Genomic DNA, 13,205 nt, shown 5'->3' with positions numbered 1-13,205 from the left:
TGGAAAGGTCACTTTTAGCCTCAGTCTGTCTGACTCCAAATCCATGCTCCTGACCTCCACCTCCTCTTGCTGCTTTACCAGTGAAGGAAGAGCTCCTGCGTGCAGAGTGCAAACACTGAGAAGGGGCACAGAAGAGCAGTGTAAGTGTCCTGGCAGGGGAGTGCACAGGATACCGTGGAAGCCCAGAAGAGAATGGGAAATCTGCCCAGCTTCTGGGGGTCACAGAAAGAGGTGACACCTGAGCACAGTCTTGAAGGATGATTGGGAATGAACCAGACATTGAAGTGAGGAAGGGTGATCCAGGCAGATGGGCCAGCACATTTCAAGAGAGAAGGTGGCCCTTCTGTGTATTGGGATCAATTTAAAGACAAGGGCAGGAAGGGGAGATGATGTGGTTGGAGACATCTAAAGATGCATAGCTGGTTTCTCTTCCACAGCAGATCCTGTCCCCCAGTGAGTAACCCAGATTGTTTTCTTTCAGCCAGGGACAAGTGGTGGCCTTCAGACCCTCAGATTATATCAGAAGGGCTGTATGCGATAGCTGTCGTGCTGAGCTTCTCTCGCATTGCGTACATCCTGCCGGCCAACGAAAGTTTTGGACCCCTGCAGATCTCCTTGGGGAGAACTGTAAAAGATATCTTCAAGTTCATGGTCATTTTCATCATGGTATTTGTGGCCTTCATGATTGGGATGTTCAACCTGTACTCTTACTACCGAGGTGCAAAGTACAACCCAGCATTTACAACGTGAGTATCTCAGAGCTCTCCTGAGGGTCTCTCTGGGCTTCCTGGGAGTTTGGGGGAGTCTCTTGGAAATGGATCCTTGCAGGCACTCAGATTCCCTTAGTATTTCTCCAGGTTAAAGGTAACTTTATTCAAGGGTGGCTTAGAGTTCAGGTTCTGGAGTTGGAAGAACAGAAGAGCTGGGTTCAATCCTCACTTTGCCACTCAAATGCTGTGTGGCCATGAGCAAGTTTCTTAACTGCTCTGAGCCTTCATTTCCTCATCTGTAAAATGGGGATAATAATAGTACCTGCTTTATAGGGATAGTGTGAGGATTCGATGAGATGATATAATTCACATAGTAAATTCTCAATAAATGGAAGCGATTATTATCACTATTATTATTGTGTTAGCCTGTGTTACCTAGAAAACAGAACCCGGGGCAGAACTTGCATGCCAACATTTTATTGGAATGGGGGGGTTGCAATCCAAGGTACGACTTCAGAAAAAGGAAAGTGAAGTGTGGGGAGAGGGTAGGCAAGTACAAGGTGTTGCTGCGTGGCAGGTAAGGGAAAGCAAATACAGACTTCTGCCCTGGCCACCATCTACCAGAACAAACAACCTCTGCAGGTAGACAATGTGGGAACACCACATCTCAGAATAGCCCATCAGGGTGAAAAATAGAGAATTTATCAACCAGATCTTTCCCACCTGCTGTCTCTTATGAGTCAAATTCACTCCACAGGCATTAACTCACCCACACTTCCAGGGCAGCCCTAAGGAAGCCATATTCACACACCATGCGTGGTAGGTCAGCAGCTCTCTGCCCAGCTGGGCAAGCTAGTGCCACGCATGAGCAAGTCCACAACATCACATGCTCCATGGCAGGAGGCCCGGGTGAGGAAGGCAAGAGGCATGTGGCCTGGGTGCGAGGCAGGGCACTGTTATTGGGGTCCAGAGTAGCTGTGTGGGGCTACAGGCAACGCAATGACACAATGGCATGCTTCTCCCTGCCACCCACCCATGGAGGTGGTGATGGAGCTCACTGAGCCTGTGTCCACAAACTCAAAGCTCCTTCTCTTTGTGGAAGATGGCAGGCGGGCTCCTGGAGGGCCACCAGCAGCATTGAGCAGGGTCTAGTGGGAGAGTCTGGCAGACCCGACTCTATATCCTGACACAGCCATTTACTGGCTGATTACATTAAGCCAAGTCACTGATTTATCTAATCCTCTATCTCATCATCTGTAAAATGGAAATGAGATTTCCTGCTTTATTTATAAATACTTGCATGGATAAATGAGGTAGTTTAAGTTAAGTGCCTGAAACAGAAGTGTTTCCAGTCCAAGTCCTTCCCCAGACCTACCCCGTCCCAGAACTCCTCTCTACCTTCATCAAGCTCCTGCCCAGAATCTTGAAAGGAGGAGAGTCGGGTCTCCAGCCACAAGCCACAGCAGCTGGGACTAAAAAGGGTAAGCAATTCCTGACACTTGTCCCCAGGAAGTCCTGGGTGGATTGGAATTTCAGTTTTCCATCTAGTGGAAATGGCTCTGAGCCTTAGCCATGCAGGCTCCCTGAGCAATTCATACCTTGTGGTAGGGCCTCACCTTACCCTTCTGGAGAAATCACTCTTCAAGGGAAGACATTTGAATTTGAAACCAAGTACAATGAACCCTGTGCTGCTCAGCTCAGAATCATGGACTGTGCTGCCCCACCCATCTGGAACTACCTAGAAGGGTGGGGCCCTTGCGCTGCTGAACCACAGAGGCTGTTACTCTCTGAGGCAAAGAAGGAGTTTGTGTGTCACAGAGAGCAGGTGCCAGGCCCAGTGCTGAGGAATGCACCTGAGGATGCACGGCTCTGCCCCTCTGCACACAGGCCATGTTGGAACCTCAGCACCCTATGGTCAGACAGACTAGACTTCAGTCTGAGCTCTGCTGGTTACTGGCAAGTACTTAAGTCCCCTGGGCCTCAATTTCCCCAACTCTGAAATGAGAATACTAAGAGGGCCAATTTCACAGGATTGTTACAGGATCCAATAAGAAGAAAAAGGATCAAATACAGTGCTTGGCATATAATAAGCCTTCAATAAATGGTAGTGGTGATCATGAAGATAGTAAATAAAGGGGTGGGGGGAGGATAAACTATAAGAAAAGACACCTGGATATTGATTTGATTCTATAGGACCCTTTCTGGGCAGTGGCCTAGGTTAGAAACTGTCCACCGGCATGGGCCAAGAACATTAATGAATCAGTTGAACTACTTCATATCACTTCAATACTCCATGATTGTTGAAGGAATGGGATAAGCTTGAATCATCCAAAAGCAAATTCACTGTACATTGGCTACAGGCAAAGCTAAATGTATCCACTCAGCATGGCATGCATCGTATTGAACACGGAGAATACCAGCCAATAATCAAAGACTCTTACCCTGTGGTCGGGCTCCTATGTCCCTCCTTTGTTTCCAGTCTAGCACAATACCTTACGCGTAGTATTTGCTCACTAAATACTTCATGAACAAGAATGAGCAAATATCCCTATATGGGCCAGCTGCCAAAAAACAAAACAAAACAAAAAAACAAAAATATGAGGGAATAAACAGGCGAAACTAAGGCAGATTCAAGGCAGTTGGCTGGGTAAGCAATAGACTGGGCATCAGATGATGTGGATTTCTGTCCCATCTCTACTGGCATGGGTGTTCTATGCAATCCCTCTTCCCTCCCCTTACAGGGAATCCATATTACCAGCCCACATCCCTTGGAAGGTCAGTGCCAAGATGCACAGGAAAACAAAATGGTCTGACTGGAAGCAGGGCTGACCTGGCTGAAATTCTCAGCTGGATATGGCACAGCTGATCTTTAGAGAGAGTGAGGCAGGTGGCCTGGGCTGGGGTGCTGGGGGAAGTCAAAAACAGGAGAAAGGGGCAAAGCAACAGGCTTGTCCTATATGCTAGGAACTGAATGAAGACTTTCCAGACCTGAGGGACCCAACCAAAGAGGACCCCGGGCCTTCCAGGATGGGAAAGGGGAGCCAAGGTGGGGAGGCAGCAGGCACAGTGAAGAAAGGACGGGATATTTATCACCTTGGCAGTTCCTGAAATGGAATGTGTAGCTGTGAATAGGATTTGATTGAACAGGTCACCAGTCAATAGAGCAGTGAAGTAGAGAGGAAAGAATGGATTTTTGTAAATGTCATCTTTTACCTTTTGACTGCTCTCTGGAGTGTGTCACCCCCAAGAGATCATCTTTGATAAGAAAAAGGGCATGTGAGGATAAGTGAGACTCGTGGCTTAGGGGACTCAAAGCCATTCTGAGTGCCAGCTATGCTGATGATATGGTCGAACAACCCTGCTCAGGTGAATGTTTGCTTCAGAGCTGCCCATGCCAGGCCGCCCTGCCCCAGCTTGGCATCTTCCCTTGGCCCACCAGCAGATGAGGGAGCCTCCTCTCTGTGGAATTTTGAGCTTTTAGCCCCTCATCTGTTTCTATAGACTTGGAAGACCCAATCCTATGGAAGGGAAATATGGGTTGGAGCACACTGCAGGTATCTCTCCCACCCCCACTGTTGACACCCCCCCAACCCACTCCTGCCATGCTCAAGGGCAACTTGGGTTCCTATAGGCTGTTCAGGAGTCCACTTTAAAACTCTTCTGTTAGGAATGTGGAGGGAGCTTTCTCACAAGAGCCTTGCTCAACCTAGGGGTTCAGTCCCAGGCCAGTTCACAAAAGCCAGTGCCATCTGAGTCCCACCAAATTATAGTACTGTCCCAAAGGGGAGGGATAAGGTAGACATTCTGGGACAAAAGGAAAGAAAAGGAGAAAAAAGTTTTCTCTATCAATCACAGCCCGAAACCCTCAACCAAGCCCTACCCTGTCTTTCAGTGTGTTCCATTTCCGGAATCCCTCCCCACCCCCAAATTGCCATTTCATCCATTCAGCAGACCTCAGTGAAGGGGCTAGAAGCAAATGGATAAAGACTGAGCTAGTTCATCCCAAGATATGAATAAACACACAGTGTGAATAGCCTTGACTGAGATCAGTGGTTCCCAAACCACACCAGAATCACCTGGGGAGGTGGCTAAATTTGGGACTTCCCAGGCCCCACCTCTTAGAGCATTACAGTAGTTCCAGGGTAGGCCCAATGTATAACAAGCCACTGAGGGATCCTGACACAGGTAATCTTAGGACTACAGGCTGGGAAATGCTCATGTGGTCCAACCTTGTCATTACACAGATGGGGAGATGAAAGCCACTCTGGACTCTGTGCATTTCAAAAGCAAGGAGCTTGCTAACCTAAGTGAGGATCTTATTGGTAGCCAGATCCAGCTGGAGCAAGCCCTGGAGTCAGATTCCATGAGCCATTCCTGATTCTTCAGCCTCCTTCCACTTCAGAACCAAGGATTCTGTCAATGGTCTGGGTTATTTTTCAAGCCTTCTGTGTCGCCTGAAGGGGAAGAACAGGGGGCATGTGTGCATGGGTTACTGGGTGGTGAGCTGTGGCCTGTCTGCGCATGACAGCACACCTGCTGGCAGCTCATTATTTCCAAACCACTTCTGTTAGAAACTGCAAGGAGAGGAAGAGAAGGTGTTCAGACAAGCTTTATGCTCCCAGAGTACAAAATCAAAGTATCCCAAGACATCGGTGAGGAAGTGGAAAGAAAAATCACCTGAGAACATACTTCCTTTAAGAAAGTCTTTAAAAATTGTTCTCAATTTAGACTATTAGAAGTTGTGTTATTATTGGGAGCATACCTTTGTTTGTATCATGGAAGTCAGTAGTCACATAGGATTTGCTTTTTGGGGATTTGTTTCATAGCCAACTTTGGTGAAATGCACATTTTCCATAAATTTCCAGAAAGTCCATAAAAGGACTTTCTGATTACAGATTATACAGAAATCTTAAGGTCCCAGCACTCTGGTTACCATGTTAGAAAAAAGAGAAACAAAATATCCTTGGCTCATAAATAAAACACAGCTGGGTGAGAATGCGTAGATAAAGGGCACCTTCCTTACTCTCTGGTTGGTGACCGTGACGGGACATGTACAGAGAATAAGAGGGGCTGGGGGCAATGAGGTAAACTAGGGCAGGGGAGTGAGGGCTCTCTAATTCCATTCATGATGGGCTCCTGGTCTCTCGTGGGTGAACCTGGCTTTCTCCACTTCATTCTGACTGGAGATTAAATGTGGTCTGTCCTTCAAAAGATGATCACGGCTTTTCTACAGGCTGTTGTGAGTCAGCTTCTTAGCATTGCTGGGTTGAGACTTTTCTCATCAAAACTAATGCAACACTAGGAGGAAGAAAAAAAAACCTAATGCCACTCTAAAGGTTATTCTGTCTCCCCAGGAATTATTTTAATGGAAGGAGCTTCAGCAATGCCAGGCAAAATTACAAGCTTCTGTTTTCTGTGATGGTTATGGAAAATTTCCGCACTCTATAAGGAAGGGGTTCGTATGCCCACCAGGAGCAGGAAGCACTGACTTAGCCCACAAAGCTTGTCCAGCCGTAGAAAAGCCAGCTTCTCCTTCCATTTACCGTGGAGGGGCACTGGGCTGAGGGAGAGGATCATTAAGACTCTACCTTCATGTGCCCCACCCCACCCCAGGATCATTGCACCACCCTACCTGCCATGGACTATTCAAGCCTAGGGGCTGAACATTGCATGCTCTTGGCTTAGAGCTGAAATCAAGGTTCACATGGTCCTTTTGGAGTCAGTAATGAACAGGAATAGTAATTACGATAAATACTATCTGCTGAGCAACTCATTGTGACAGATACACACATCTACTCTCTCACTTAATCCACACAATGGAGTGACACAGATACAACTATAGGAAACTGAGGCTCAGAGAGGTACTGGACTTGCCCACGATCACAGAGCCAATAAAAGAATCTGAGCCCAGATATTCATTACTCCAAGCCGATCCTCCACCTTTTCCCCTATGATTCCCGAGAGTGGGAACCTCACACCCATGCCAGGGGCCTGCCCTCTGGTGGAGGTGAGGCTGAGTCTTCTTAAAAGTAGGGTCACTTTCCTGTGGTACTACGTTCTGAAGAATAGCATACTAAATTCAGATTGTGATTTTCACTGGGAACCTGATAATTCTATGCACCTCAGCCCTAAATATGCAGCCTGTGACTCTCCCCTGAGTAAAGCAGGTTTCTGTTCCAAAGCGGGCTCACTCATCTGACAAACACTTATGGAGTAGCTACTCTGTGTCAAGTTGTAAATTTGGCCTGGGGTCATAGAGATGAATAAGACAATCCTCCTGCCCTGGGAAGCTCATAGACAAGTGGGGATTCAGGGGGGGAAAAAAAGCCACAGCTGTTACATCATCATCGTCAACGGGTGCTTGATCATCGTCAGAGGGTGCTTGGGCAGCACACTGTGGAGGAAGCACTGAACTGTCTGGCAGGTCAGGGGAATCTTCATGGAGGCGTGACCCCAAACAAGGTTTTAGAGGGTGACCTGAAGGGCATTCCAGCCTGTGCAGGGCATTTTTCGAGAACTACTCATAGGCCAGAGACTGGGAAGATGGCAAAAGATTAAATCAGAGAATCCAGTAGGAGCCAGATTGTGATGGGCTTTTTAAGTCCTGATAGGGTGTTAGAGTCTCCACTAGGGCCTTTTTTAAAATAAAAAGGTAGATGTGACCAGATCTGCTTTCAGAAAGAGTGCTGTGGCAACCGCATGAGGATGGGCTGGAAGGGGGAAGAGAGGAGCCGAGGTTGGCCTGAGCATGGTGCTGGGCATTCTTGGGTGAGCAAAAAGTGACGTGGCCTTTCCCTCGTGGAAATTGCAGACTGGTTGGGGGAACAGATGTTAATCAAATAATCACAGGAATAAGGGCATGTTTACAAATTGAGAATATGTTCTGAAAGACAAGAATGTGAAAGAAAGGCAGCTCCAAAAGGCACCGAACTAGGTCTGCTAGGAGGCTCTGGCAGGATGCCCCAAGAGAGAGGACAGGATACTCAACAGAGGGGGTGGTGGTGGGGAAGGAGAAGGGATGTTGAGGAGGTAGAATGGAAGGATCTGGCTGCACGGGACGTCCTGCAGGGGGAGCCAAGCCTGGGTTATGTCCTAAGACTCACCATACCTGACAGCCTGTTGAGGGAAACCAGGGAAGGGTCACCCTGTGGCATCAAAGGATGTTAAGCTACTGCCATTTTCTTTGTGTGGTGCATGCTGAATGTGTTTGCAGGTAGAGAACGTGGAACGGAATCAGCCTACTAGGCCCTACAGGGGACAGAATTTTCCCAGGATTCTGGGTCAGTGTTGAAAGATGGCATCTCTGAAGCAGATGCTCCACAGGCTGCATTTTATCATCATACTTTATAACATTTTGAATGTTATAATCTCCACCTTTCATCCTATAAATTCAAATCAGGCATAAAGATGTTTGGGGGAATGAGAGAGCTTATTGTGCCCACTTTCATGCAGAGAAACTAGCTCAAAGAAGTTCTGAGACTGGACAGAGCAGACAGCTGTGGGCAGTGACGAGCCCTGGTCAGGCTCCGAGAAGCTGGGTGACAGGAAATCACCTGTATGTCTCAAAAAATGGTTCGGGTCTAACGTAGGTTATCTTTCATAACTCTCCAACAAGTGATAAAAATATAGATCTTCTCCTGGCCTGTTACAATTGACATTTTACTCCCACATAATGTTTATTCATGACATGAATTTTTCAAGCCTGGTACCTTTGAGTTTCTGGGACAGTATAGTTTTCGGGGGAAAGACCTGTGATACATAGAAAATGTGCTCCTTCGGATGACGACTTCAGGGCACTTTTCAGGAACTATTACCAGTTCCTCCATCTGTTCTCAGACTGACTGTAGTCCTCTGACAGGAAAGAAATCCCTTCCTTTTTGTTCACTAAAATTCAGCTCTGGGATGGAAACAAGGTTTAAATTGTCATTCCTCATGGAAACAGAGCGACAGGAAACTGGACTGTCCAGGGTTAGGTCTACAGAAATTATCAGCAAGGGCAGTTCTTAAGCAGGTTTAGGCAACTTGGATAAGATCAAGTGCCCAAGTCAGTTCATGCCTCAGTTTCCCAGCATTCACTCATTCATTGACAAAAATGTTGACTGAGTCCTTTCTACGAGCCAAAGACTCTTCTGAGTATTGAGGACAGAGCAGTGAGGTCAGCAGGCCTGCCATCGTGGAGCTCACATTACAGAGGTAAAAGGGGTAAAAAGAAGAACAAAATATAAAGACAAATAAGATCATTATAGATTAAGTGCTGAGAGCTGGAGAATAAAAATGCTGTTCAAAAGAATGATGGGGGAGGGCCTTCTCCTTCAGACAGGGCGGTTGGAGAAGCCCTCACTGCCATGTGAGAGCTGAGTCTAAAGCCTAATGGACGAGACGGACAGAGAGGGGAAGGGCATTGCAGGAAAGAGCTCAGCCAGTGGGTGCAGGGCACAGGGCCGTGGGGGGTAAGGGAAGCTCCAGGAGGTGGCAGAAGACAGATCACCCAGGGCCCTGAGGGCCGCAGCTAGGTGGCTGGTTTTGACTGTTGGCCATATGGAAAGCCACTAAAGGAGAGGGGCAGCATCTGATTTCTATGTTTAAAGGGTTATTCTGAGAATTGTAGGGTGTGAGAGTCTTTTAGCCTAATGTTGGTGCCCATTGCAGTTAAGAGAAAAACAAGAATACTAGCAATAAAGTTAGTAACATTTATTGAGCAATTGGTATGTGCCAGGCAATATTTTATGTCCTTCACAAGCATTCTATTAACTCATTTAATCCTCACAACAACTGTACGAAGTAGAGATTGTTGTTTTCCCATTTTACAGCTAGAAAAAAAGAGACATGGAGAGGCTTAGATTTGGGGCCAGAAACTTATAATCAAACCCAGGTTTGCCTGGCTTCAGAACCTGAACTCTGATTGCTTCATCAGCCCTAACTCAACAATAGCATCAGGGAACAGGAAGTCAAAATGTGCATCAGAGATTTATTCATTCATTCATTCAACACACATTGAATTTACTGAGTGACTTCTGTGTGCCAGGCTCTGACTAGGTTTGCAGTTTCGAGGGTGAAGAAAACATAGCTTTTGCCCTCAAAGAGCTACTAGAAATAAGTTTGCCCCTCAGTAAAAATAAATCCAGGCTGCACAAGCTTTGCACATCCCAGTTCTTTGGCATGGATTCTGTGGCCAGGTTCTTCTACTTCTAGACCGTCTAAAGGAAGCTCCTCATTTAGGATCCAAGGTAGAACCAAGAGAATACATGGGTTCTGCAAAAGACAGAACCTTGCAGGGCCATGGCAGGGATGAGGTTTGGGCTTCCTCAGGCATTTGACTTCCTCAAGCCTGGTCCTACTGCTTTTGGTCTCTGGGTCTGAGCATTAGAGAAATGCAGCCCTCTGACAGGGTCTTTCTCCATTCCAAACACCTTTCTCCATCATTTTGGCATGGATGGCAGGCGGGCATTTTTTCTCCTGCAGAACTCTAGCACAGTGCCAGCTATTGTCTTCTGCACTTGAGAAACAGCCTCTCAAGGGCTGATCCACATGCTTAATTTTAGCCTGCCATGTGCAGATTTAGGTAGGTAACTAAATTGAACTGTTCGGTGGTGAGGGGTGGGAGTCATGGCATTGGGGGAAGGAAGGCATGGCATTCTGAAGAAGCAGCAATTTTCATAACAATTGCTCTAAACCTTCGCCTTGTTGATCAGTTTGTTCTCTAGTCCCATACACGACTGCCTCTTCAGGCAACCTGTTATTAAAGTCCCATTATCCAGGCGAGACAGACCTGGTAGAGAACTGATTACCTTTCTGCATGGCAAATCAGCCCCAACCTTCCCACACATACACCCCCCCTCCCAGGAAGAGGAGGGTGAATCACGGCCAATTCAATATCACTCACAGGCACTTTTCCTCTTTTACTTAATTATAAGCACTTCTTATGCTAGGGTGCCCTATTGACTAAACTTCAGTCCTTTCCACTGAGAGCCGAGAGTCAAATATAAAAAGACAGCATGGGCTGGAAAAAATCAGAAAGAGGATTTGCATGAAATCAAGGGTTTGTAATGATCTTTGCAGATGGAAAGGAAAATGAGGCTTGTTCAGAAAAGTCAGTAGGCAGCTGAAATGTGAACTCCATTCAGCCCTGTGTGGAAGCACCTGAGGGATGGATGGGGCTATTTGTGCTCCTGGGTAAGGTAGAGACAAACAGAGCATCCTTCCTTGTAGCATTCTCTTATCTTACTGCACTTGCTTTTAGACTGGGAACTCCAAAAGGACAGAAGCACGTTTGCTCCGGACACCAGTGTAGCCTTATCACCTGATACAGCACCTGGGACATAGTCAGAGTTCAATAAATAAATAAATGAATCAAACTAATAGCTACCACTTAGTGGGCTCTTACTATATATTTTACATGGGTTATTCATTTAATCTTCATAGTAACTGAAAAACAAAGCACCAGTATGCCCATATTGTAGATGGGTAGACTGGGACTCAAACAGACTTTGTCACATGCACAAGCTTGCACAGCCAGTACATGGTGTTGCTAAAATTTGAACCCAGGCATGCACCTGTGCTCTTCCCACTCCTCTGATTTTTTGTGAAGCCTTCCATGTTGGACGCAGTTGAAGAAATTTGTGGCAAACTCTACAGCTAGCCAGTGTGGGTGGGAGGAGGATGTGGAACTAGTGGCTGCCATCCCTACCAGTGAAGAACCTCAAACAGCTTTTTGTGAGACAAGTGGCTTCATGGTAAATATCAGTGAAGCCAATTCCAAGATACTTTCTCTCTGAAAGCCAGCCCCAGACATTCCCAGTGACTGGCCTTCTACCCCATGTCATGGGTTCCATAGCTCCAGAATATTGTGGATGATAGTTAATACATGACTTGGAGAGCATCATAACCTTACAGGACATTAGGGCCAGTTCCAGTGACTGAGCCCTTAGCTCCTTTCCAAGACCAGCCTTCTCTCTGAGATTATATTATTGTAGGGTAGATTCACCATTTGGGTCTGTTGGGTCTTTTGTTTGTACCCTCCCTCTTTACATGAACATTCAGTGGACTGACTGAATAGACTGATTTTGTTGTTGTTGTTTGTTAGAGGGGACTGTAGGTACTGAGTTATGCCCAATTAGGTGGGCTAAATTGTAACAATACAATATTTTATCCACAGCTCATAGTTAACTGTATAACTAAATTCTGAATAGGATCAAAAAGTTAAATGTTAAAAAAATTACATGATCAAAATACTGGAACAAAATTTTGTTTAGTATTTATTATATAATCTTGGGCTGGAGGAAGTTTCAGAAACTATAAAGATTGAAAGATTTGACCACGTAAAACTTCTCTTGTGAACATCAAAACCATAATAAGTAAAAGAATAAGTAAGGCAAAAGACTAAGTGAGGAAAGAATTTGTATTTGCAGTACGTAAGACATACAATGGTTGGCATCCTTCTTACATAAAGAGCTCTTATAAATCAATATAAAAATGGGAGACATCATAGTAGAAAAAAAGGGGGAAGCAAGGGCCATGGACACTCTGCCTTAAGAGTTTAGAAGAAATTGTTAGAAATACATAGTCTGACTAAGACCCCTTCCTGACCAGTCAGGTACAGCCAGTTATTGCCCTGGAGAGAGTGACTTTCACTCTGGCAATCCCAGGGAGTCTGGGCCTCTTGTAATTAGAGTCTCCTGGAGATCATGACCAAATTCAAGTCCAGAGGTTAATCCTTAAACTATAGAACAGAAATGAAACAGATGTATGGTAATGAAGTTTGTCTGGAAGACAGACAACAAATCAAACAGGTCATTATTCCAAGCCAGGTTAATTATCCTCAGCTGGGGGGTTGAGTAGAGGCAGAGGGTTACAGATTTATAAATGTTCTTTTACGGGAACACATACTGCTTAATGGACCAGCTCTACCTCCTTCAGATTATTGACAGAGAATGTCTAAGTAAAGGCACTGAGGATAAACCAGGGCTCAGCTGCAAAATTCATGGCAAGAAGCAAATGAGTAAAAAATACATGCTGAATCTTAGCCCATTTTCCCTAATCAAAATTCAGAAGGTTTTCCCTGGATGTGTTCTATAATTGCTTACTTCATTTGTGTCAGCCAAAGGTTTGCAGGGTGTTCCAAGGTAAAAAAGGGAAGTGGAATTTGGGTAAAATATCTCTCAGTTGCAAGTATTACCCATTTCTTAGGTTGTTCATGGCAAGTGCATGACCCTGCACCAGCACTTGACTGCCCAGCCCCTCCTTCAGACAGTGTGGCCTCCAGTTTTCACCCGATCCTACAGGAAGGGAACTGTCAGAGAGATCATGTCCTGCTATCTCCTTCTATTTTGGGATTTGGGGCTCATCTAACAGTTTTGGATTCTCTCTGCCACTGTTCCCTTCCACCAGAGTGATGACTGAGAAATTGTTTCATAATAGGAGACAATGCCCCAGTGAATCATGCCACACAGTGAATGGCATCTTTTTTGCATAAAATGCTGCATCTAGCATGAGGAA

The 13,205-nt window shown here is 45.9% G+C and overlaps 1 protein-coding gene across 1 annotated transcript in view; it reads left to right on the top strand.

Annotated features, from left to right (window-relative positions):
- TRPC7 (transient receptor potential cation channel subfamily C member 7) overlaps positions 1–13,205 on the top strand; it is a 162,302-nt gene that overhangs the window by 131,547 nt on the left and 17,550 nt on the right. Inside the window, exon 8 of the mRNA XM_063087636.1 lies at positions 482–746. Within this exon, the coding sequence (XP_062943706.1) occupies positions 482–746 (265 nt within the window). The remainder of the gene's footprint in view (positions 1–481; positions 747–13,205) is intronic.

The sequence above is a fragment of the Cynocephalus volans genome, chromosome 2 (genome assembly GCF_027409185.1).
Source record: "Cynocephalus volans isolate mCynVol1 chromosome 2, mCynVol1.pri, whole genome shotgun sequence".
Taxonomy (NCBI): Eukaryota; Metazoa; Chordata; class Mammalia; order Dermoptera; family Cynocephalidae; genus Cynocephalus; species Cynocephalus volans.
This window is presented reverse-complemented; position numbering and strand designations above follow the sequence as displayed.